A 25382-nucleotide genomic window follows, 5' to 3' on the forward strand; every position below is an offset into this window, starting at 1 on the left:
ATAAGTTGCAAATGAGACAGAAGAATACGAAATAAAAAGATATTAAAATATTATTTAATCATAAAATAGAATTACAACAGTAGCTTATTAGGATGACAATCTTTTTAGCAAACAGTAAAAGTACCATCATATATTTAAAGTAAGTTTAAAGGGGAAAAAAAGATCAGTTTTAAAATATTCCATGTATTTCAGTAGTTTTTCATCCTTTCCTGATGAAATATTATAATGGTGTCATGATTTCAAAGCAAAGATGCTGAACACCAGAATAAGACCTTCAAACTTGTCTTGCTTATGTCAGCCCTCTCTAATCCCTTCTGAAGAGTGTGTATTTAACCTGCAAATGGATATGGTGGAACTCCTTTCACCCCCAGTCCTGTTATCTGTTAAAACACAGAGGGAAAAAAAAAAAATTAGAGCAATAATTCACCATTATCAGACATTTGCTTTCCTTACACAACTAGACATTCTTTAACTGAGAAAAAGACTGTGTCCGCCAACGTAACATCCTACTATATTTTGCACCCATCAGCTTATCACAGCTAGGAATTTCAATGCATGCTCTTTTCTCTAAAGCTCAGTAATCACAGGCCAGAGTCCATTCCCCAAAAGCCTCTTCTCTTAGACACTGCTAAGCCTTAATTCTGCAGTTCACAATGTAACCTTCGGCATGCACACACAGAGAAGAGCAGAGCTTTAAAACAAATCGCAGCAGAACAAATGTTTAAAGAGATAACTTTGTGATAATTAACTAGAAAGTAAATAAAAGCAGATGCTTTTATCTTCCACTGATTAAGACATGTAAGTATTTACCCATCCTTTCCATAATAAATAGAAAATGCAAACAGTGTTGGGAGAGGGAGAAGTATAAAGAGATGATTGCATAGAAAATTTGCACTATCACTATTGTTACGAAGTTTAAACCCCAAAGTATCTTCAAATCTCTAAATGCATTTAACCTTCCACAACAGGAACAAAAAATACAAATAGCTTAACATATATGATCAGTGTCCTAACAGCTATCTTTTTCCAGCTTCCCACCACTCCCAACTGCTTTGCTACCTGAAAAAATCAAGAGTGAAAAAATGGCCTTCTAAAACGAAAAGAGAAAGTATCATTCACCTTGAAAATCCCACCAGCCTGTGGTTGCCGTGAAAGCCACTCTTTATCCATCCCATCAGTGGCAGTAGTCACATACATTTCTGAATAATCGTTTCCTCCAAAACAGCAGGAAGTTGTTTTGTCAACTGGAAGTTTCACAGTCTGGAGTCTTTTTCCTGAAGGAAAGCACACATGATGTTTCCTGTTTGTCTACTTACATCAAGAAATTTAAACAAATTATTGCAAATAACTGTTGCAGAGCCAGGTGTTCTGCAGAAGTGGGAATCAGGGCTGGGGGACGTCCCATCCTGACTGATGAGCACCAAGACAGGGAGAAACCAGACTTCTGTGAGCCCTGTTGTTGATCATGTATTGTTTGACAAGTTTCAGGTATCACAAACAAATCCCATTCCAATCCTAGTTTGTCCTCTAATTAAGCACTAACATCCACAGCACAGACACATATCTGAGCTTGTCATCTAGGCTGTCCATGCAGTCAATGGAAATGGGATAGGATTCCTCTCTAAAACAGGTCACATGAATCACACCCTAGACCTGCTGACTTTTCTACTTTTAACTACAAAGGCAGCCTGGAGCGAGCAGACCTCGTGCAGCATTACAGAGGCGAACCTCCTGCTACACCTCTACTGCCTGCAGTTAAGGAAGATTAATTCCTAGAAGTTTTTCCTGAAACTCCAATAGTCTTTCAAATCAAGCTTCCATAAAATAGGGATCATGGGACATGTCTGATGTTTACAAGAAACTAGCGCTACCATAAATAATACTACGCACTTACTATGCCAACAAACAGCTATGGTCTTAATGACGGTAGTGAACAGATCTCCTCCAGCCCTAACCAGAAGGTTTGTTGAGACATCTTACAGCAGATTTTCCCAAAATTTCTCCTAATCCTGGGCAGTAAGAGCCTATTCCCATTATGCCTATTTGATGTACCTGTGAGTTTCTCTTTCTAGAAATATGCTAAAGCACATGAATTTCCTTACAAAATGTGTCATTTTTCTGTCCTCCCAACTGCATATGTAAAGGGCTTGGTCCCCTTACAGCAACTAACTTTAGTGATGTATTGAAATAGCAGGAAAGTAACTTTGATGTTGGGAGCCCTAGAAATTGACTGACACCAAGTCTGGGAGAAAGTGAGTGGGAAGGGCATTCAAAACAAAAAAAAAAAAAAATGAACTGTAGGAAAAGAGGCATGAGCCCCAAAGACCAGGGGATAGACTGGTTGCAGTTGTAGAGTGCTCTCAGTGGATAACAGCCTGGAAGGTATCATTTACAAAGCTCTGAGATGAGCAATGTCTCCCTGGAGTTCCAAGAAAATCTGCACCTGGATGTTCTACAATCTATCTGAAGTATTACTCTGTGCTTGGCCTCTATAGAAGAGACAAATGTAGCAAATCTTTTTGACACTATAAAAATCAAAGGATATTAAAAACAATCATTAGGAAGAACTGTAAAATATTTAATTGAGGTTTAGACTGGGCATTAGGGAAAATTTTCTTCACTGAAAGGGTTGTCAAGGATTGGAACAGGCTGCCCAGGCAAGTGGTGGAAACATCATCCCTGAAAGTGTTTAAAAACCATGTAGATGTGGTGCTTAAAGACACGGTTTAGGGGTGTACTTGGCAGTGCTGGTAGATGGTTTGACTCGATGACCTTAGAGGTCTTTTCCAGCCTTAATGGTTCTAGGATTCAAATTAAAAGAATAAAACTAGCAGGTCACTAAGTGATCAGAAGGTACAACAAGACTTGATAACATGTAAGTTAGACATCCCTTTTGAGTCATTTGCAAACCCCATGGCATCAGCCATCAGCTCTTCCCTGTAGCACACCCTCAATCTAAAGGCAGCAGCCATCTCTGCTACAGAAGCCTAGACCCAAAAAGCTGTTTTATTCTGAACCTCTAAACCTTACTTAGGAAAGATGCCAAACAAACAAGTTTCCTCGTCCCATTGCCCTAAAAACAAAGTCCAGGCTTTGTTATCATTGAAACCTGAAAATCCCTCACGTGCTTTAGATGAGCTCTTTATCAGTGAATGTATCTGCAACTGGCTGACAGCCATTCAAGCCACACTTAATGGCTATTGTGCGTTAAAAGAGAGGCTTTCAGAGAATTCTCTTCAAGCCTGTCTGTGTTATCTCCCTAAATAATGACAATTCATTCAGAATTCAGCAAATTGAAGATTTTAGATATTACTTTAAAATGCTAGCATGAGAGGGCAGGTAAGCATGAGACAGTCACAAAAAAAGGTGGCTCTTTTTGACACAGACACTTATCCTGTGAAACTTCATAACACTGTTCCCTGAAAGTGCTATGGCATGGGTGAGGGGGGAGACAGAACAGGTTCATGGAAGAGAAACACACTGAGAAACACACTACCAACACATCAGTATCTCATCCATCTGTGAGCATAGTTAAGGACTAGGAGTGCATTAGGGATATGTACTCTGCCATCAATATTCTTACTATCCCAGTGCATCTGCTTATGGACACTATTGCCTCTAGCTTTCCCATATGAAAACACCTCCAAAAGGGAGAAGGAAAAGGAAAACAAGTGGGAAAAAGGGAGGGAAAAAAAAGGTCAGGGAGAAATAAAAAAGGCCAGGGAGGAAAAAGGTGGTAACAGTGAAACAGAGAGGAAAAATGATTGAGTCTAATACTCCAGAACGGTATTCAGAGGGCTGGTGGATGTCACCAAGGAGGGCTCTGCCCACCAAAGTGAGAGGATGTGGGTCCAGAAACAAGCCAAAGCACTGCTGGCATCTCCCATCTGGAGCTTCCTTCCCCTGGAGGAGAAGGAAGCACCCTAGCACTGGGGTGCATACTCTGCAGAACAGAAGTCCCACAGGTTAGCAAGACTTTGGATGGGTACAGATTAAAAGGTGAGGGGGAAAGCACAGTCTGAGCCTCAAGTAAAGGTTTCCAGCAGAGTCAGAAGACAGGCTGGTGCACGTGTGCACACACAGCTCTGCTGTGTGCTGCAGACGAGGCACTGGCGTCCCTGAATCCACAGTCCCACAAAACCCCAAATCTTCTACTAGACTCCAGATGCATCCCAGTGCAGTTGCTCTTCTGCTGCATGATGCAAACTTGTGCTGTCTGGGATCTGACAAAATCACGCTCCCATTCTCACCCAGCGGCCCCTTCTAGCCAGTGTGGTTCAGTTTCCCTTAAGTGCTTTACATGTGTTTTTTACCCAGAGTAAATCATCCCTGGCACATCATTGGAGTCCAAATGAGACCAGCAATGAAGGACAGACTCAGACAATGGGCACACCCAAGACATTACTGAGGGAATGATAAAATGCTGTGGTATTCATTAAACATTTTTTGATCATTTCATTGCAAAATTGATCGTGTAAATAACTTTCAACAATAAAAAATATGTTGCTGGCATCAGTGTCCTGTGGGACTTGTAATAAAATCCAGTAGGCTGCCCAAAATAATACACTAAGCTGAAGAAACAAGACTCAAAAATGGCTTAAGTCATCTTTCCCATTTATCAAAGAGGTAAACATTGGTCTTAATTTTGGAGGATGCAATAGGATGCTAACTCAAACAATTCACAAGTAGAATGATGATCTCCTTAGCGACTTTATCCGTTCCAACACAACAGATGCTGGGAACAAAGGAGACTTATTAACAAAGGTAATTTTTGAGAGCAGGGACATAAAATCGTTTAAAGTAATAATAAAAAGCAAAAAAAAAAAACCAAAACCCCACAGTTTTTTAAAAAAGAGCAGATATACCATTTCTGTGAAGGGAAAAAAGCCCCACCTCTCACTTGTTTTTATTTCCACCTGTTTTGTTTTGTTTAGCACAAAATTCCAGTCCATCTTTTGCAAGGACTTACCTGTCTCAGGGTCAAGGCGAATCACTCTCCCACCGTCATAACAAGCTACCCAGAGTTTTCCTTCTGTGTCAATGCTCATCCCATCAGGAATGCTCTCCTCTTTTTCCAGTTTGTATATACTCCTACGGTTGCCTGCAGGTTAGAAAAACCACAGAACTGAGTGAAACAGTTGTTAAAATTTTTATCAGTTACAGCCCAGCAGAGTTATTTGTATTATTATTTTCAAAAGCTGTGCTAAGGCCCTGAGTTCTTTTCCCATGAAAGAAGTAGATTGTGTCTGCTGGCCTGTTTGTTTCCCGAGACAGTTGTTTCTCAGCATGAAAGCCTGTGGGTCAGTTTCTATCCATTGAAAGTATAATCCTTTTTTCTGGCATTCATTTCTAGTGCACCACTCATGTTCCCTACTTGCAATATTAAATGAATAACTGAATAAATTAATGTTAGATATATTCATAAGATTAATTGCTTGTTCTAAAAGCAGTTTGAATAATTTCAGGTATGGGTTGCTCCAGCTGGAGACTTTTCAAACAGTTTGCTGGAACATGCCAATAATCACTGTTCCAACACAAAACTGACCTTCAGATCTATAAACTGAGAGCTTACATAAACACAGAGTTAGGAAACGCATCAATTTCAAAGGCATATTATCAACCTAAAAACAAACAACTCTATCTGAACTTTTACCACTGTTATTAAATAAAATTAAACCCAACGTTCCAACATTGTTTATTTCATGCTCTGACAACTTCAATGTTTCTCATATGCAGCAATATTCTTAATGAGTTTCCTTTTTGCTCCTGGGGATTTTCAGACTGCCCACAGAAAGAGAGTGAGCAAGAACGAGTGAGAGAGAGAAATACCCTATTTCCTAAGGAAAAACTCAGTTGTAAGCCATAGCAGAGAATCATTAGGACAAGGTGCTACATCCAAAATTACTTTAAATTCAGAGTTTTAAAGCTAAACATCAAATTGGCTGTGTTCTTTTAATGCAAATACCTCAGCCCGTGTACTCAAAAGCAAATTACTAGTCCAAGTCACCTGAATTTTTCTTTTGCCCAAGCTTGTAGAAACCCTTAAGGCGTTGTTTTGTTTTAAACTAATGAAGGAAGCTTTGAGTTACTGCTACTGTTGTTGCCTTGTTCTTTCTGCAGAATCTTCATTTAATAGCTTATATTTTAAAAAACAAAACAGGGTGAAGAGTGAAAAAATATCTAGAGAAGCTGGCAGAGGTTTTGCACAAGACTACAAGCTTGCTGTCAGTTTGCCTGTGCTGCCAGTAACAAGAAACACGCAGCCACAGGAACAGACAGATGAGATACACTTTGTCCTTTTCACATTGGAAGATCAGATACGCCTTGTGTTTAGTAACAGTAGTACAGATTACTACTCAAACTGCCACGCAATTTAAATACTTTATAGCATTACCAAACGACCCTGACTGGTTTGAGCCAGAAGCCTACGCAGGCACAGACAGATGTTAATATGTCTTCTGTTGTTTTGCTCTAAAGAGGTTTCTGGATAAGTGCTCCCAAAGCTCTCATCATCTGTGTAATAACCAGAGCAGAAACAAATATCACAATCTTTAGGCACAAACAATTATTTTGGAATACAACCACTCATACCAATTTTTCCAGTTTGGAGGTCATAATCAAAAGCATCCACCGAGTAGGACAAGCTGTCAATGTAGAAGAAGGTTTTGTGATCCAGCGACCAGTCCAGCCCATTAGAAATGTCCACCTGGTCAAAGTGCCTCACCACTGAGAGGTCAGGGAAGAGAGTGTACAGAGAGCCTTGGTGTCTCTCCAGCACAGCGGGACGAATCTCCTCTGCCATTGTACCTGTGAAGAGCCAAAGGGGAGGAAGCAGGTTCAGAGTGAATGGACTCTCCTCCAGGTCTGGGGGCAGTCCCTCACTATGATGATGATCACACTGCCAGCATAGAAGGGAGCAGTGAAGATGGCTTCTGAAATTTAAGGAAGAAACTGAGTCAAAAGGAAAAGGTGCATTTTCAAAGTGCTTGCTCTTAGCAGAAGGTGACAAAACACAGCTTTTGTTCTTTTGTTGAACATTTTTGGGGCAGAAATGGTGTGCAGCATGATTCCTGCAAAATGCTGTATTCAGTCATTCATATATTATGACAGGTGTGGCCAGCATTTAAGTTACAATAAATCTTGATGTCTTGTAGAGCTGAGAGAGTGGAAAAAAATTACCTCCTCCCTCAGAATGAGTCTTACACTAAAGCCTCTTTTAAAGCAAATCTCATCTTTGCAGCTTGAAGTTGGCAGCCGAGACCAGCTCTGGAGAGGCTGGGTAAATGCAATTTAAGGTAAGCCTCGGGACTGAATGGCACAGCAGGAGCACAGAATGGTGTTTTAAAAAACAGGAGGACAGGATCACAGCTGAGGCTGGACGGCACCTCTGGAGATCATCCAGGATCACCCCCTGCTCAGAGCAGGGTCAGACACTGCAGATTCCTCCCATCAGTGTTGGGTGTTGAAGATCTCTACGGATAAAGACTCCACAGTCTCTCTGGACAACCACTGTTCCACTGTTTGATCATCCTCAGTAAAGGAATTTTCTTACATCCATACAGAACTGACTGAGTTTCAGTTTGTGCCCACTCCTTCTAGTCCTTCAGTGGGCATCACTGAGCAGAGTCTGGTCTCCATCTTTTTTACTCCCTCCCCAGTCAGGTACTTATACATACAAGTAAGATCCCCTGAGCTTTCTCATCTCCAGGATGAATAGTCCCTTAGTTTTTAGAAATAAAATTCTGACTTATGAAGAACAAACCACACAGTATAATAAATTTCTCACTAGAAAAGTATTTTCTGTTGGCACCCTTCCAGTATTCAAAAAACAAGTAGCTGACAGGGAAGAGGCAAGGCCAGTATCTTAAACTAGGCAGGCTCCAAATAGTCGGCCTCTTTTAAACAAAATAGTCCAGATTAGATAGTGCCCAGGTGATACAAATAGATTTGTAAATGGGATTGAACTCTGTTTGAAGACAACAAAAAATCCCCACCACTTAACTGTCAAGGAAAACTTGCTATGACTGATCATTGCATGTTATCACCAAAACCCAGCAAGCACCAGAGGGAAGGAAGAGCCTGCAGCATACCTGCGAAATACCTCCCTGCAGGATCCACCTTCCCATCATTGAATCGAGTATTTGCTTTATCCTTGTCCACTTGAGTGATGGTGGTTACCAGCTCCTCTTTCCATTTCAAAGCAGCAAACCTGGTTCCTAGGGTGATGACATAATCCCCAGACTTCCGGAGAGCCACGGAGCTCACAGGAGCATCTGGAAAAAGGGTGAAATTGAAAAGTGGGATGTGCTATGAAGAGATATTTCTCTTCTGCCCACTTTAGACATGCAACCTGAACTCAGTGAAACCACAGGCAAGAGAAACAACCTACTTTTCTACCAACAAAATTGATGTTTAAATACATAGAAACAGATTATGTCATATGAACTTGAGTATTACCACTGCTACCAGGAGCTATAATCATTACCAGCACCTAGCTGAGCTAGGAGCTGAATTTAAAAAAAAAAAAAGTATAAAAAGGGGGACAGGAACATATACTTTTTACAATAGCTTACTATTTTTCCCTCTCCAAGGGAAAAATCAATTGCCACAAGAGCTCTAGAGCAACTGTGTTTATTTAGCACAGCTCCTGCATAAATGAGCCCTGCAGTGATGGAGGCAGGGTATCTCTGCACTGGGACAGGACACAGTGGGCAGGAGAGACACCCCCCCCACACCACACTCTGCTGTGCTGCACAAACCTCCAGCAGCACCAAAAACACACCAAGAGTGGCAGGACTTCCCAAGAGCTAAAACAAAACAGAAAACTAGTAAATGCTCCAGATTAGTTTACACTCACTTGAGCTATTATGCATAAAACCTCAATTGCAGGTTATTATAAAGGAATTAGTAAAAAAAAACCCCAGTGAGCGTGAAGATAACATTTCTGTAAAAGCCTAACATCAGATGCAATATAGGGAATAATAACTTTAGGCAGGGCAACAAAATCTGGCATAATATTTTCTATACATGGGACTAATTGCTAATTTTTAAATTTAAAACTGAAACATTTCTTGTATTTATGGCTTTGCAGGGGTATAATTAGGTAATAGTTTCACAAACACAACCACCATCAGTCACCACTAGGTACTAAGAGGAACTGCTCCTTTCCAGCTGTTTGCTCATGGGTCAGGATGCCCCTTCCCTTGGAGGCCTGGCAGCAGTACCACCATGACAGAAACCCAAATGCTATTTGCCCCCAGCACTGGAGATGCACACCTGGACTGCAAGCTCTGCCGTAGCAGCTGAGGCTGCTGATGGTCTGGGCTCATTTACACTGAGGTGCCATTCCTTCCTCCCGTGCCAGGACAGAGGGCAGCAGAGTGCCCTCAGCCGTGTGTGGCACCTGCCACACAGAGTAATTTTGCTGGTCTTTGGACCACACCAATAAAAGTGGTTCTCTGTCTGTATCAGTGGCAGGGACTTTCCTAGCAGAGCATGGGAGTGCAAGTCTACATTTGCTCTCCCAGGAAAAAGCCGGGGGCCATGGCTCAGAGGACTCCTTCCACCTGGGCAGCCCCCAGGGCCTTCCTCCCACCCTGGGGGGAGCAGCCCCGAAGCACGGCTGTCCACTGGAGGTGTTGGACATCCAGGTGCCCCTACAGCCACAAGAACGTTCCCTTACCTTCCTGACAAAGCACCCCAGAGGAAAGGGATGCATGAGGATGCAGCCACCCTACTGCTCACTGAACAAACATAGCACAGGCAGAGTCTCAGCCCATGCATCCAGCTCAGTCTGCTGCGACCCCGGAGGGCTTTGTTAAAGCAGCACCTGCAGGAACTGATTGATTTGCAGCACCATCTTATGCCCAAGAGAAAACTGACTATAAGGTCTCCCCTCCAGGCCCAGTTATGCATTTACGATGTTTCCCCTGCAGAGTCAAAAAGGGCATTAGAAGTTTTTTCTAAGCATGGGGTCGTTGTAATTCTCTATAAGCATAATAATGAATAATTTCTCTCTTCGTTTCTACTTAGGAGACCCACTACTATAATCACATGGCATTCTTTGATTGTTTGGGGGTTGGGTTTTTTTTTTTGTCTTTTAATCATAGCATTCCCAAAGGCACAGCTATTAACCATAACTATTTTATTACTAAAGAGAGGAAACAATAAAATGTGGTGTGCTCTCCCTTCCACATCTCTAGAGGCCGCAAGTAAAAGATTACACCTTTGAGAGCAGATCAAGTTGAGGGGAAAGGCAAGAAGAAGCACACTCCCTCAGCTAAACTAAGAGGAAGTAAGTTTGGGAAGCAACTCTTCCAAAATTAGTATCAGGCCTTCTCTCATCCTAAAATGGGAAACTACAGTAATTTGAAAGGCAGATAAGCTCAGATCAGTTTCTAGTGAATAATGAGAACAGCTTACAGGTAGGCAAAATTGATTTTCACCAACTGTTACTGAACATGAGAAAATAATAAATTGTACTGAAATCACTTAAGGAGCTGTCTCCCAACACAAATATTTACTTTATCACATCCAGCAGTAAATCTGCAATCCTTTTTTTTCTAAGAGTTAGCATATCTCTTCCTTTCTGGAATAAATACTCAAACCACTGAGACTGTAGCTGGTGACACCATTACCTTAAAAAAAGTATCAACTTCTTAAATCGTTTTTGGAAATCTTTCAATAGAGAAAATATTATGAGCATTAATCATTCAAATCAGAACTACTATAAACACCAACAGAAGAGTGTTACTTCTGGGACAAAGTGGGAACAAAAGAGAGCGAGTTGTGGACAACTTACAGGAAAAAGAAATAGATCAAACATAACCCAGTAGCACAAAATCATAGGGGAAGTCTCCAGAGCTACCTCTGGTCTGTATCTAGTGTCTGTACATAGTCCCAGTGTGCTGGCAGCCTGGGAAACCCCAGCTGTAGAAAAAGGTCTCCAGCTCTGAGCACCGTGCAGCTGCCAAGGGACACAACACGCAGCTCCCGCACACAGAGGGGGTTTTCCAGCGGCTCCTTACCCACAGGAATGGCCTGCACCTGCCTGGTGACCGGGCTCCAGCGGCACACCTTCCTACCCGTGATGTCCACGTACAGGAGCGCGCCCTCCTTCTCGTCCCACACGGGCGACTCCGCGATCCTGCAGCCCTCCTTGGCCACGCACTCGATCCTGACGGACGACATGGCCTGCGGAGGGAATCGTCACCGCGTGTTACCCCCGGGCCCGCCACGGCCTGCGGGGACCAACGAACGGGAATGGGGGGCGGGAGAAAAAAAAAAAAGGAAAAAAAGGGGGCAATAATAAAAATAATAAAAAGGAGGGGAAAAATTAAATCGCGGGGTGCGTGCGGGCGCAGGGAGGGAAAGGCCGCTCTGCCGGCGGGCCCGCCCCCGCACGCCCGGCTGCTGGGGCGCACGGCGTGTGCCGCCGTGTCATGTACACTCACGAGTGTGTTTGTACCGAGGTACCTGCCTGAGAACGCGGGAGAGAAGAGGAACACCAAGAAATACAGGTAACTCGTAATAACAAAGCGCGCCCCCCGCCCGCCCCGGCCGTGCCCGCTCCCCGCCCCGCTCCTGCAGCGGGCTCGGACACAGCAAGCGGCCCCTGGCCAGGGGCGGGCCCCCCGCGGGCCGGGCTCTCCTGCCGGGCCCTTCGGGATCCTCCTCTCCGTGCGCGGCGAGCCCCGGGAGCGAGGGGGGCGGCTGCTCAAGCAGCAGCGGCTCGCCCCCCCCCCCCACCGCTTCCAAGAACTGCAAAGCGGAAAAAGAGGGAGAAGTTTCCCACCGCAGTGTCCAGGTTTCTCAGCCCCCAGAGAGGCTGATTCCCAAAAGGCCTGGTTTCTGCTTGCCTTCTTGCCACAGAACCTTGGCCCTGGCTTCCAGCATCAGGGAACCTTAACAGCTCCTGCAGCAGCACCTTGGTTATCCAGAAATCCTGGCCCTTCGGCATGCTGTGCCCTCTTTTACTCCCTGTGCTGTATAGTCTCAAAAACTTTCAAAGCCACGAGGCAAACAGCTGGCATCAAAATTTGCAGATACAGTTCTCTGTTGTGCCTGCTTATCTCTGTGCTATGGCCACTACGGCTCCCAGGCCTCAAGTTTCAAAGCAGTGGGTACGTCTTATATCTCAGGTCTCCTCTTCAGCATCCTATGACATATTGCCTTTTGACTTGGAGTTGGTGATTCCCATAGGGATCAGTGACATCAAGTGGCTTCAGGCTCACTGCTGCGTGTCTTGTGTGTCTCCTCCTGGAAACTCAGGAGCACAAGGCAGGCACAGGCTGGCTTGCTGCTGTGTCCCCACAAACCAGAATTAACTAAGCTGCTCCAAAACTCACTTCTCCCCCATCCAGACTTTGGTTTCCAGCTCATGTAGCAGCCCCATTATTCAAGGGGTACTGCACACCAGTGAGCACAAAGCATCCAGCATGGTCTTTTAGGAGGTAGTCCCCACAAAGCTCCTCTTACAGATTTATCTCTTTGTTATCATACACCCTCTTAGCAATTATCACCTGTTGAATATTTTTATTTGGTTGCCTTTATTCACAAAGCAGGTGCTCACAGCCCAGGCTTCACTTGGTCACAATTTTTTCTAGTAGTGGTATATTTGGAAAGTTCATGGGCTACATGACCTTACCAACATGTGTTTCATGTACGCTTCTTTTGATAGAGCACTGATGTGATATTTATTAACTTATTGTGGCTTTATCTGAGCAGTTAAGACTTCTATTTTATAGGCTTCCATGGCATTCCTTCTGTGCTTAGCACTGAATTTCTCTTTCTGTCCTACTGCTGCCTGTACAACAAATAGCAGGATTTCATCTCAGACCTGACACAAGCAAATTATTAGCAACAGCCAACACAGAAAAACATCCAGAAAAAAAGTGTCACATCTCTGTCCTTTTTTTCCATACATTTTACAACACGGAAAGAAGATGCAGACGTTTTAAAAAATGCATGCAAAGAATTCATTAACTACAAGGAAGAACAATTATTGCTTCTTACAAAGCTTAGCCACATTTACTGCTCTCCCATTGTCTTTGCACACTACAAGGCCATTTGGGATACGATGCAAGAGCTTACTGAATCCAGCAGCAATAGGAGATACACCCTCAACCCACCTCACCAATCTCTCTGCTCCTTGCTGACTTAGGCATTTGCCAGCATGGTTTGGAGGCATCAAAACAAGCTGTGTGCTGGCACACACCTTGGGAGAAAATTAACAGCTTCTGTAAGTGCTAGGTTACAACACACACTCTGTGCCTTGTATTTTGAGCTTGGGTCTCTAGTTACATAGGACAGCACCCCTGCTTTGTCTTCTCTGTAATGGCTGATCCAAGCTTGCTGAAAGGTAGAACAGGGAGGAATCCATGGTTGGGGTGCCTTCACAGAGAGCATCAGATGATGTCTCCTGCCAGTACAAGTTTACTGTGGGAGAGAAGAGCACAGAAGAGGTGGCTGCCAAAGGTTGTGCTACTTTGCGCCTTCCCCACTGGGAACTTCCCACTGTTGAAGCACAGCCACAAAGTCTACTGTGTGGCCTCCAAATCTGACTGATAGGGAGCTTACACAGCACCTCTGTGGCTTCCAAAGGGCACGCTGGTAGCTCAGCACTTATTCCACATGGTAGTGCACATCGTACACTTACTCCACCTGCTTTGCAGGGAGCAGGGAAGCAGAATTCTTACTTACCTACAATCATGAAGAACACAAAGAGTAGATCTGTGATGTGGGAGGCCCTGTAGGGTGAAGTCACAGCCCTCCCCCAGCCTGCAGGTTCCCTGAGCCTGCCAGAAGCCATTACCTTTCTTGCCAGTCAGGAAATGCTCAGTAGTTCTAGAGAACAGCCCAGAGCACCACAGAGATGGAAAAATCCCCCCACCCTCAACAACTGTAGGCAAGAAGAGGTGCTGGACTATTTCAGGCGCTATAGAGACTGGGTTTTACTTCTGCTCATTCCTGGAAAGTTGAAGTTGTTCTTCTCTCCTTTTATGAGCCTGATCCTGTTATTTCTTCATCTTTAGAGCAATCCTCATCTTTTTTCCTTCACCTTTCGTCTTTACTACTGTTAGTCCTCCTTCCTGCTTGAAGTTGGGAGGGCTCTAGGCCTTATCCACAGCTGGTACAAAGTGCAAATGCCACAGTCAGATGTCTGTGCCCCAAGAGCTGCCTCCGAGTATGGAGTCTGTCAGGCCTCCTCTGCAGATGGGCGAGGTGCAGCTGAGAGCGGGGACCGCGCCAAGGGCAGGGGAGCCCAAGGAGCCACTACTTCAGAGCAAACCTGTTAAATCCATTGGGGCAACCAGAGTGGACACATGGGAATTCTCCACTAGCAGGTAATACTGCATTTGGGGGTGCACAGATGGAGGGACAAGCAAAAAACATTGAGCAAGAGCAGAGGGAGAAAGACAAAATCAGTCACTGCAATCAGTTGGCTGGAAAGCAATAGTTGGCACTGCTGTGCACTTGTTTGCAGCCAAATACAGTTCTTGGAATTGGCTTGTGTGTCCAGATCAAGTTTTATTTGTTAGCAAGCAACAAGTAGGTCCAGGAGAGATCAAACTGCTGAGAAGTTTAATTGTTTACTAGCCTGGATGATCATATTTGTGTATTTAAACATAAAACATTTGCCAAAGCAGTCCATTTTCCCATTTGCAAATGTCTGCTTGGGAGAAGGTGGCACCAGCAGACCTGTGCCCATTGACTAATTTATGTGTCTAACACTTACCACTGTCACACAAGTTAATGCAGAATGGATTAAGAATCTCAAATAGGGAATCTTTTTTACAAAGGATTGCACCAAATCACCATGAAGTCATACTGAAGTATTTAGCCTTTCAAGACTAGTTTTCACAAAAATGACAACTGTGCCCTGTACTTATTACAATTCATTACACAAGACTAGTTTTCACAAAAATGACAATTGTGCCCTGTACTTATTACAATTCATTACACAGACTTCTTTCAGCAAATTCCTTCTGTACTGGCCACAGGCTCATGAAAAAGCATCTCTCACTTAAGAATACCATGCTGTAAGTGAACGTGTGATCCTTTCCACTGCAGCCAGCCCCCCCAGTGCTTCATCAAGACCCTCACAATGTTACAGGTGCACCTCCAACTCCTTTGTCATGGGAGCACCAACAGGTGCAAGTTTCTGCTCCCTTAAGCTGCCTCACAAAACTGGAGTTCCCAGCCTGTGCCTCTCCAGACCTCCGCTCTGCACCGGGAGCAGTTGGGCAACAGGGTGCTTCAGAAAGCGTTCTTCAGTGGAGCGCAGCCAAGACATTTTTCATTAATGCCTTACTTTTCTGCTCTCTGTATCCCATGTGACCTGGATTTGCATTTTGCTTGCCTCAGGATAAAAAAAAAAGAGCATTGATATGTGCTACAGCAGCTGCAAAATTATAGTCACAACAGAGGTCATGCAACAGAGCCAGGACTTCAGGGAAAGGCAGCATCTTTCATTCAAATAACTGATTTAGCAACAGTACTTCCAGTGTTTGCAGCTTACAGGCATGCAAATCCTTTTTCTGGCCTAATCAAAAATAAATTTCAAATTAACTGCAGATTTACGGTGACTTCTCAGAGCCTAATTTAAGATGATCAACCAGACAATTTGAGAAAAGTCTGGTTTATGTACTAGCCATTTGTAACGAGTGTAAACTACAGCTTGCTTATTAGTACCTGCATCACCTGGCTCATCCAGTTTTTAGGCCTCTGTGCTTCCTTTAACAAGGCTTGTTGTAGAATAATCAGGAAAAGGATAAAATAATGCCCGTACTTCATTTTAGAGGAGACAACAGAACAATAGCTGAGCTAGTTTTAAGGAGGGAAAGCACTTTGTTCAGGTTCCATTCAACCAGATGCAAATGGAGCCTAAAATGCCAGTGACAGGGGTTCCCAAACTACTCAGCACCACCCTTCTGAGATAAGGAACTACAAAGGAATGCAACCAGACACCGTGGTTTCAGGTGAAGTGGGTGGGCTAGTTGAGAGACGTTTTTCCCCCTCAGATGACTCATTCCCTCACTAGGGCCTGCAGTTCCCAGGGTATCTAACTTTTTTCTTGTTACAGGTACTACTCTTGAAGTCTGTCACAAGCTCAAGAGCTCTCAGATGACCAAGAGATTTCTTGATGGCATCTTCCTTTTACGTTGCTGTTGTGCTAAGTTTTAAATTCTTCCTCAGGACACTGGCCCACTGATTTGGTGAGCAGAACAACTCTGGAACTGTTATGGAACTGTCACAATACAACTTGTGTCTTGCTCCCCAGTGCTCTTTCCTGGGGCTAGGGTGGGTGGAGCAGCACCTGAGGAAACACAGCAGAAACCGGAAAAAATGCCTTCAGGATGTTTAAGCCAAAATAAACCATAAATGTGTCATTATGGAGCCTACCCAGAGATTTAAAACAATGTATCAGATAAAGCAGCCAAGGCGAGGCAGATACCCAGCTCCAGGGCTGCTGAGAAAGCAATGGAAGGCAGAGAGGGTCTGCCCAGCCTGAAACAAAAGAAGAGTCCCAGAGAAAGGGCAGGGCAAAGTGGATCCAGGAGGTTGTCCCAGACAAAAGAAGCCTACTGGAAAAAGGAAGATTATCTGGAAGCTGCACACACAGAGGCAGGGAAACTAATGAGCAACTATCTGAGGCTGCTTCTCCTTCTACAACCACGTGGTCACACAAATTTATCCAAGCTCTCTGCAGAGGGGGTTAACTTGAGGAACAGAAATAGGCTTGCACATCTGCTGTTTTCAAATAACTTACCCAACTGCTATGTAACATTTTCTTTCAGAAGGCTGTGCTTGCAGTCACTTTAATCCACCTGTCACATCCCGCTAGATGTGCTGACTTAGGAGCAGAGCCTGGCAGCAGTCATCCCAGGATCATCTCTGCAAGAGGGACGTATTGCAGAGTTGCACCCCAGGAGTGGCAGAAGTCTGTTCAGCCATGAAGCTGGTGTAAAAGGAAGGTTCAGAAGCAGCAGTAGGCAGGGCATCTCTCATGAAACCAGAGCCCAGAAGTCTGTGTGTCTTCACTTCTTCCTAAGGAAGCTGCATTGAGGCACTCTATTGTTTTCCATCTCTGCCCATCCCCAGTATTTTTCCCTTGCATGCCAAGCTCCCAGGTTGTGCAAGCAGCTTTTGTTCCTTAATTCGCATCAAAAGCATGTTTTCCTAACAGATGTGTCAATTCCCTGCAGTGCTAAACCTTTACAAGTACTGGGATCGTCACAATTCCAAACGATCAAAATGAGTAGTTTCGCTGGATTATCTTCACAGCTCACAGAGGCAGGCTTTAAACACTGGGTCCCTCCCAGGTATCAGATACACATCATGCGTCTGCAGTACAGCCTCTACATCCAGGCCAGGTAGCCAGATGTACCACATTGAAATCAAGGGAATGTTTCAGGCTTACATGGAATAGCTAAACATTTGTCATTTGTCCTTCTATGATTTCAGATTCATGGTGCAAAGGAAACATTCCACAAGTTATATACACAACTGAGAAACATTTCTTTCAGGGCAGAAACATAAATGCAGAAATGATGGTGCTCAGAGCCACTGTGCAGCCCCAGTTAGTCCTTAGCCACGTTACCATCAACAAATAACCACAGTTATATGAAAAGACTCTACAAACCAATAGTAGCTGTTTCCAAATTAATGGATACCAATCTCTTTCCTTGGCCCTGTCTTTCCCACATCCCAGCCACAAGCAGACTGTATGTGCAGAGGGAATTAGAAGCCACCAGTCAGAAAGTCAAAACAAGGAAGTCCGTTGCTGGTATCTGTTGCAAGATGTCTTTAGAGAAGAAGAAATCTTGGTCCTGAAAAACAACTGGCAGTCCAATGCTTACTGCTTCTTCCTAGTCCTGGTTTTTCTTCCCTTCTATCTGCACCTTTATTGCCTTTCCCCCTTTTTTTACCTCCTGTTTGTTTTTCAGCTGAGGGACTTGAGCTCCATTTCACCCAAGCTTTCTCCAGCTCCAGTTCCAGCCTGCCTGGGGCCACCTGCTCAGTCACTCCAGTCCTTAAGCCAGTCCAGAAGTGTGTTGTTGGCTGCTCAGTTCTGACTCACTCTGCTGCTGCCAGACCCATTGCAGAAGCAGGAGGGTCACTGCTGCCTGCAACACCCACATTGCAAATCCCATCCTTCTTGAAGGCTGCCTGTTGCAGAGGCAGGCAGAGGAGGGATGCTATGGGATCAGTTGTGCAGCTACCCCAGCACCTTTCTCTCCACCTTCTCGTTTTGCCTTCTTCCCTGCTCTAGGCCGGGGAGCAGCTCCCCTGTGCCAGCAAGGTACCTCACAGCACCGGCCTGTGGAAGCAGGGGGAACTACAGCAGAAGGTCGGGTAAAACCCACAAGAAGCCGACACGAGCCCAGGAACCTGCTCGCCCTGCTTTGTCCTTTGCACGCAGATGGCAACAGCGGGCTGGTGAGCGTTCAGCTGCACACGTCTGCGGGGTTACACGAGGGATCAGACAGAAGGCCTGGCTACGGCTCTTCCTCTGTAACTCACTTTGTCCAAGCAGGGAAAACCAGCCATACTACAGCATAAGCAAATACATTGAAAAGTGAGGCCAGGGCAGCAAATGGTCTGTTACATTTGCTCAGCTAGGCAGAAACAAAAGCCAGGCTTGCACTATTTGCTTTGCACAGCAAATTAGTGCTCAGCGACTCTTTTCTGGGAGGCTGAAGGGGAAGGGTTTTCCTGGATACTTAACTTATTAAAGTATTGCCAAATCTGCAGAAATAATTTACTCCTGATGGACACAGTACTGATGAGTTTCACAGCCTGCCAGACACAGAGGGTAAAGCCCTGAATAAATCACAACAAATGAAAATATTGTTAGCAGTTTCATAATTTAATGAAAAAGTACTTGTAAAAAGGGGACATCTGAAAAAGACCGAGTCCATATTGGAAAATTGAATATATATATATTTATATATATAAAACAAAATGCAAAAACACAAAAAAAAATTGACAAATAAGGTTAAGAGGTAATACTTCAAACAGTTAGCCACCGAACGCACAATAAAAACTAGCAAATGCACTTTGGGGACAATACTTGAGAACTACATAACCAAGGGCTCCTTCATATGTCTATTAAAATAATGTAAAAATTAGCAAAACCATTGCCCAGACTGGAAACAACTGAATTGATAACCCCAGAAGAGCAGAAACGCTGAGTTTTGCTGAAGCACCATTTTCCTCTCTCTTCTGTCATATGCTTCCAGCCACAAAATAACATGAACACTTTGCTGACCTCCCAGATAAGTGTTCCCAATAAAAGCTTCGTAAAATTTCATGGCCAGTGAGAGAGGATTACTAATAAATATTGAAGGAGAACTAAGAGAATCAGAACCAGAATACAAATGAACAGACATTTGTTTACTTATTCTGAATGACCCATGGCTTAGAACACAAAGCATTTCCCATTAAAATAAAATATGTGGAAACCTAAATTGCTACTGCATATTTACACCAAAAGAAATAATTTTGGAGATACAGCTCTAGAAAGATCAATTACACAAATATACATAAAATCAAGAAGTAAAAAAAAAAAAAAAAAAATTAAGATGCATGAAGCAAACAGAGCAGATTGGCCAAGTATACTTTTTTTTTATTATTTCACTACTGAAGAGTCCTCCAGCCCCTGACCTGCTAGTCCTATTGCAGCTAGGGAGATTTCAAAGTTTAAAACAAATCTGAAAATGTCGTTGCCATTTCCCAACCTAAAAGCAATAAATTAAAACCATGAAGCGAAATGAGCTGCTGTTCAGATGCTGCATAGCCATCTCCTCACTGTGGGGGGAACACCTTTTGTTTCTAGACAAAACTGAGCCCTCAACAGAGCTATATGACCTGCCCTACACTACCTATGGGCCGTTTCAGCCAGTGATGTGGGGACAGAGGATGTTGTGTGTTTATGAAATGTACAGCATTTCAGAGAAAAACAGTGCAGTTGCTTTGTTGATCAACACAACACCATCTGTAAAACAAGAAGTTAGTTTGCATTCAAACAAAAATCCCTGTCATTGAAACAAACAGAAAGGGATTCATTCCCTTCCCTTCTCGACTCCTCAGTCAGTACTGACTGAAATTTAACGACTATTTAACAACTGCTGATTTTAAAGGACACACAAAAGATGTGTTAGACTGGGAAACAGCAACTGATCCAGAGGTTGAAAAGCAGTGTAATAAAATAGTAGATTTTAAGCAATTTAAAAAAAAATAATTAATTAAACCATCATACTCCAAATGATGACTGGCTAGAATTTTACAGACCTAGATGCCAGAAGGCTCCTATGCCTGTGTTCAGGCAACTAGGGTTGAAAATTTGCACCTGAAAAAAAAATTCAGCTAAAATTATTTCTAATTCAGCTGACTTTAAAAATACCAGGTAAAAACACCTCTGGATATGAAATCTCAGTTTCAAGAGGAACCTGGCATCACCGGTGATTGCCTAAATGTAAGAGTCAAATAGCATTTTTCTTTGAAGTAGTACATCTACTTTTGTAAACACTATCCACAAAATTAGCCATCTGTACTTGTTAGCTGGGTAAAATATTTACAAGTGCATCCCACAACAAGCATCTATGTACAGAGATTAAAAAAACTGAAGTACTAGAAGTTGTATATTTACAAAATAAGCGAATTATTGTGAAGAGAAACACAACCTTCAGCAAAAGCAGGGAATGGGGGCACATCTAGAGGTCAGCGAGTTTGGCAGCGCCAGCGACGCCCGCTTCCGCCCTCCGCAGGGAGCCCGCAAACGCCACTGCAGTTCGAAGCCTCCTGCAGAAGGGGATCGTCACTTAGTAGTCACTTTGGGCCTGATCCAGCAGAGCACATCGGCATGTGCTCGGATATCTGAGCACAAACGTTCCCGGGGGAAACCAGCAGGACTTCTCACATGCTTAACTTCCTAACACATCCGCAAGTGCATTGCTGGATCAAAGCCATACTGCAGCTGCCGTAACAACGCAGTTTCAGTGTCTCCGTTTGCAGTCTCTTGCAACATGTTAGAGCAAAGCAAGGACTTCTTTAAAACCTGTCCACCACCATGAGACTGACTCCACATGAACACGGTGCCTCGCACATTAAGCTGGCAAGGGGGAAACGGTTTCCTGAATTTTTGCACAATTAACGCCTTGTGCTCTCCCAGATGTTACGCTCTGATAAAACACACGACTTCCACATGACTTTGTGGATAAGTGAGCTAACCTTGCAAAGACTGCAAACCAATTCACAGTTGAACAAAACTACTCTGATTTCTCTCCCCTCTCCCATCCCCTACTGCAGCTCTTCCTAACATAGGTCCTAGACTATTTTCTGGAACCTTTTGATGCTGAGCTTTGCACTGGTACGCTGGAATACATAAAGGCTGAATTACCCCGTGGGGGCTTCTAATCACCTTTGTACCGAACTGTGAGATATCATATTCTTTTTGTTTCTATTGTGACAATCTCTTCCAAAGTCCTTACTTGGGCTTTCTCTCTCTGAGCTACTTCGTCTTAACCTCACTTGCTCTTTGTTTTCATCACTTTCTGCTTCAGAGTCACTCAGCTCTAAGTCAGGACAGTACCCATCATTGTCCTGGTATGGAGCACCTTCAAGTGTCTGCTTGCTCCACAAGCGATCTTTCGTTGCAAGTCTTCTCGCTGGCTTTTCACAGCACCGGAGATCTTCCGTGGTCCTCACCAGACTGTTGGTAGCCTCTTTAAAGGACCGGCTGAAATGTTCTATGGTGGATTTTCGGAATCCACTCTGGCTGGCCAAGTGAGCCGTGAGCACGGACTCTTGTTCGTAGGACGTCTGGCTGGAGCTGTCTCTCTGGCTCACATCTCCAGCCCTGCCCATCAGACCATTGGATTTGGACACCAGCCTTGAGTTCTCCTGCTGCACCCGCCCATTCCCAATGGAAGACTGTCCATGCAAAGCAGCCTGGAGTGCTAAAGGCTTCCCGGATGACTGGCCCCGGTGAAACTCCATCAGCTGCGTGGGGCCAGAATCCTTTGCCTCGCTCCGAGGCTTGCCAATCCCTGCCAGCAACCCGTTACTTCTGCTGTCGTGCTGATACCTGGCATAAGATTTTGCTTTAATTTCGAACGATTCCTTTGACATTGGCACACTCCGTTTGCTGTAAACAGTGCTGTTGTTGTCAGGAGAAAGCGGTCTGTTGCCAGGCTTCAGCGAGTTATTTTTGCAGTCTCCCAATGCTGATTTGGGCATTTTTAACTTGAGGGTGATCCTGGGAGGTGGGTAGAACAGTGTGTTCTCTAGTGCACTTGTCAGGGTATGGCCTACAGGAGAAAGAGACAAGAAAGTAGAAGAAAAAGAAAAAAGGCGCTTTTAAAAACAGTAATTTCTTTTGTCACCCGTAACAAGTTTTATAGGCCATTATAAGGTGATGCAACAGTAAGAAGCATTTGCAAATAATTACTGTGAAATTATTTTAGGACACTAAGGAGAAGCTGGGAAAACCAAACTGTTCCAAATTATCCACCACTTTGGAATTTAGGTAAGCATTTAAATATTTCCACTAAAAACAACAATGTGCCCTTTTTACGGGGCTTTAAGCCAGCGAATTGAACCAGTTTTGAGATGTGACTGAAGTTGTTCCAACAAAGCTGTAAAAAAAGTTCATATTCAGTTTTGGATGAAGAAAAAACAATGCTTCAAACTGAGTTTCAATTTGGACTTGGTTCAACTCTCTGCTTTGTATTATAAAGTTCTCTAAGCTTTAAAAGCCTAAAATTTTTACCTCGACATATGAGTTATTTACGATAATACATGCATACAGCACCCACTGCAAGTATCAAGCTATTATAATAAGCATTAAAAAAGCACTTGTATTTGTAAAGACATAGAGTAAACTTAGTAGACATTTCTAATAAAATGCATTTATGCACAAAAGCAAGGAGCTTCAGAGTGCCAGTGCTTCCACGAAGTACTAGTCTGAGCTAAAACAGTTTAAAAAAACCTACCTTATCAGTACTAATGAAACCTACCAGCATTTCAGGAGCAGAGAAAAAAAGCACAAAGACTTCACCCTAAACTGGTGAAGTATGTATCTTGAAAGACCAGAGAGATCTTAATTTCACACAGGAAAATAGCTGCCTTTCCTATTAAAAAAACCCCAGTAATTACACTGGTATGCATACTCTCTTCCTTTTTCCAAATACTGTGTTCCTTATCTTAAAAAGTTGCTGTAAATGTGAAGGGCAGAGTAGGGTTTGGCACCTCGGCATTCCTAAACAGTTACTAGTCACTATTAATAACCAGAGTACTTGAACTCTTTTTGAAGGAAGGAGAGCAACTGCAGATGGCAAGCTAAGAAACCTGCGCTGCTCATGAAGGCACAGGAGAGCAGCAGCAATTCCCATCAGTCAACTCTTTCTCTTGCCTGAAGAAACCAACTACTGACAGCAAGCAAAAAAGCTTTCTCAGCTGGAGAACCAACCAGCAGGACAGAGCTTGCTGTGGGGGACCAGTGCCACGGACAGCAACCCGAGGGTGCACAAACCTGGAGATCACCACCAGCTCATTTCTGCTATCTGGATGCCACACTGATTGATAAGCAATAGGCAAATACCCAGAAAGAGCCATAAAATAAAGAAATATTGAAGCAAATATTTTAAGCAATTTAAGAGTTCTCTCTGTGTTGCTACTTTTATTGACTATGTACTTGAAGAAAATTCTTGAAGACATTTTTACATGTTAAAGGCACTAAGCAGGAACATAAAGAGAATACACTGTTTTAGTTTAAATACAGGCAGGATTTATACATATTTTACGTTTATATGATTACCTGCAGCCATTTCCTGATTAATGAGTTGAACTTGCAAGTTGAAGACCTGTTCATGAACTTTACTGTGGGACAACTTCAGTTTCTCTCTCCTGCTTACCATGTAGCAGAGATTTCTTACCTACAGAGGAATAACAGGAGACTTAACAAGCAATAAGAAAATAAATCCAGACAGTTTAAAAAGTGTATCATCAAGAGAATCAAAACAACATTACATGGAAGATCCCTTGGTAAAGTTCTTGTCAATAGTACTAAACATACTTAACAATGCATTAAAAAAAATCCCTTCTTTTTTTTTTCCTGTCAATTCAACATATGCCTTGAAAATATTTTGCAAGACAACAGAATATATTTTCATTTTGGCTGACCCATTTACCAGTTTATTTTTTGACTCCATTGCATTGACTCATAAGGTTCAACAAGGCCAAATGCAAGATCCTGCTCCTGGGTCAGAGCAGTACCCAGGATCAACATGGGCAGGGGGATGAATGGATGGAGAACAGCACTGCGGAGAAAGACGTGGGAATAACTGTGGGTAAAAAATTGGACATGACCCAGCAATGCACACATACAGCTCAGAAAGCCAATTGTATGCTGGGCTGCATCAAAACCAGCGTGGCCAGCAGGGCATGAAAGGTGATTCTGCCCCTCTACTCTGCTCTGGTGAGACCCCACCTGGAGTGCTGCATCCAGCTCTGGGGTTCCCAGCACAAGACAGACATGGACCTGTTTGAGCAAGTCCAGAGGAATGCCACGAAAATGGTCAGAGGGCTGGAACTCCTCTCTGCTGAAGACTGAGAGAGTTGGGGTTGTTCAGCCTGGAGAAGAGAAGGCTCTGGAGAGAGACCTCACTGCAGTTTTTCATTATATGAAAAGGGATTATAAGAGAGAGAGAGACCAGAGCCTGTAGTAACAGAAAAAGATGTCATGTTTTTGAACTGAGGGAGGGTAAGTTTACATTGGGCATGAGGAAGAAATTGTTTACAGTGAGACACTGGAACAGGTTGCCCAGAGAAGTTGTTGAAACCCCATCCCTGAAGTTCAAGGCCAGGCTGGATGGGGCTTTGAGGAAATCTCATGGAAGGAGTCCCCATCCACGGCAGGATGGCTGGAACTAGATGGTCTTTAAGGTCCCTTCCAACCCCAACCATGCTGTGATTTAGTTCCACATAATTCTATTTTTACTACTTGTCTGAGTTAATAGCAACACTTCCACCTAAGGTAATAGAATAAGAAGAGACACTGAAAGCTCTTGATAAATACCTAAGAGTTCTTTCAAAACACAGGAACAGCATAGGGGCTGGTTAAAAGGTATGTGTCAAACATACTTTTCCCAGCACCCAGTTCCATCTGTTCAGAACTGGAATCTCTTTACCCAGAAACAAAATTCCAAGATTCCCCAATTTATATTTATCCCAAGATATAACAGAGTAGAAAATCTTGTGGCACAAGAAGTCTAGAAACTTGGAGACAGGCATTTCAAATTATGAATCACCTCCACCCAAAATACGTACATCAATTTCAACAAAATTTGGTACAAACCAAATGTTTATCAAACAAAAAG

General features: G+C 43.5%; 2 protein-coding genes and 1 long non-coding RNA gene across 12 annotated transcripts in view; 1 reads left to right on the forward strand and 2 right to left on the reverse strand.

Moving 5' to 3' along the window:
* Window positions 1-36: 36 nt before the first annotated feature.
* On the reverse strand, window positions 37-11578 carry LOC104686024 (regucalcin). Of its 3 annotated transcripts, none has more exons than XM_039571069.1 (7): window positions 11480-11578; window positions 11028-11193; window positions 8091-8273; window positions 6592-6807; window positions 4970-5101; window positions 1120-1274; window positions 37-380 (listed from the first exon to the last, which is right to left on the reverse strand). In XM_039571069.1, the coding sequence occupies exons 2-7, from the start codon at window positions 11188-11190 to the stop codon at window positions 330-332; spliced, it is 900 nt and encodes a 299-aa protein (XP_039427003.1). In that variant the 5' UTR covers window positions 11191-11193; window positions 11480-11578; the 3' UTR covers window positions 37-329. The 3 variants fall into 3 exon arrangements, with proteins under 3 accessions (XP_039427003.1, XP_039427052.1, XP_039427104.1); XM_039571118.1 differs by having other exon boundaries at window positions 11454-11552; XM_039571170.1 differs by having other exon boundaries at window positions 11476-11493.
* Window positions 11349-23811, forward strand: LOC109143945. 2 transcript variants are annotated; one of them, XR_005604511.1, is made up of 4 exons: window positions 11349-11519; window positions 16085-16217; window positions 22470-22531; window positions 23318-23811. It is a non-coding gene; the product is annotated as an uncharacterized LOC109143945 (long non-coding RNA). The 2 variants fall into 2 exon arrangements; XR_005604515.1 differs by lacking the exon at window positions 11349-11519 and adding an exon at window positions 12390-14345.
* Window positions 18919-25382, reverse strand: part of JADE3 (jade family PHD finger 3) — a 66157-nt gene continuing 59693 nt past the window's right edge. For all 7 annotated transcript variants that reach the window (XM_039570771.1, XM_039570437.1, XM_010394179.4 and 4 more), the window contains 2 exons: window positions 23822-23939; window positions 18919-22313 (listed from right to left, as the gene is read on the reverse strand). In XM_039570771.1, coding sequence (XP_039426705.1) covers window positions 21421-22313; window positions 23822-23939 — 1011 coding nt within the window. In that variant the 3' untranslated portion in view covers window positions 18919-21420. The remainder of the gene's footprint in view (window positions 22314-23821; window positions 23940-25382) is intronic.

The sequence above is a fragment of the Corvus cornix genome, chromosome 1 (assembly GCF_000738735.6).
Source record: "Corvus cornix cornix isolate S_Up_H32 chromosome 1, ASM73873v5, whole genome shotgun sequence".
In the NCBI taxonomy this organism is placed as follows: domain Eukaryota; kingdom Metazoa; phylum Chordata; class Aves; order Passeriformes; family Corvidae; genus Corvus; species Corvus cornix.

What these genes read in the sequence shown, in the direction of transcription:
- LOC104686024 (XM_039571069.1), bottom strand. Translation starts at nt 11,190, where the DNA reads ATGTCGTCCGTCAGGATCGAGTGCGTGGCCAAGGAGGGCTGCAGGATC. An exon ending in TGCAGGGAGGTATTTCGCAG is followed by an intron (nt 6,808 to 8,090) that starts GTATGCTGCAGG and finishes GGCTCTTCACAG; the next exon opens with GTACAATGGCAGAGGAGATT. An exon ending in CCTCCAAACTGGAAAAATTG is followed by an intron (nt 5,102 to 6,591) that starts GTATGAGTGGTT and finishes TCTAACCTGCAG; the next exon opens with GCAACCGTAGGAGTATATAC.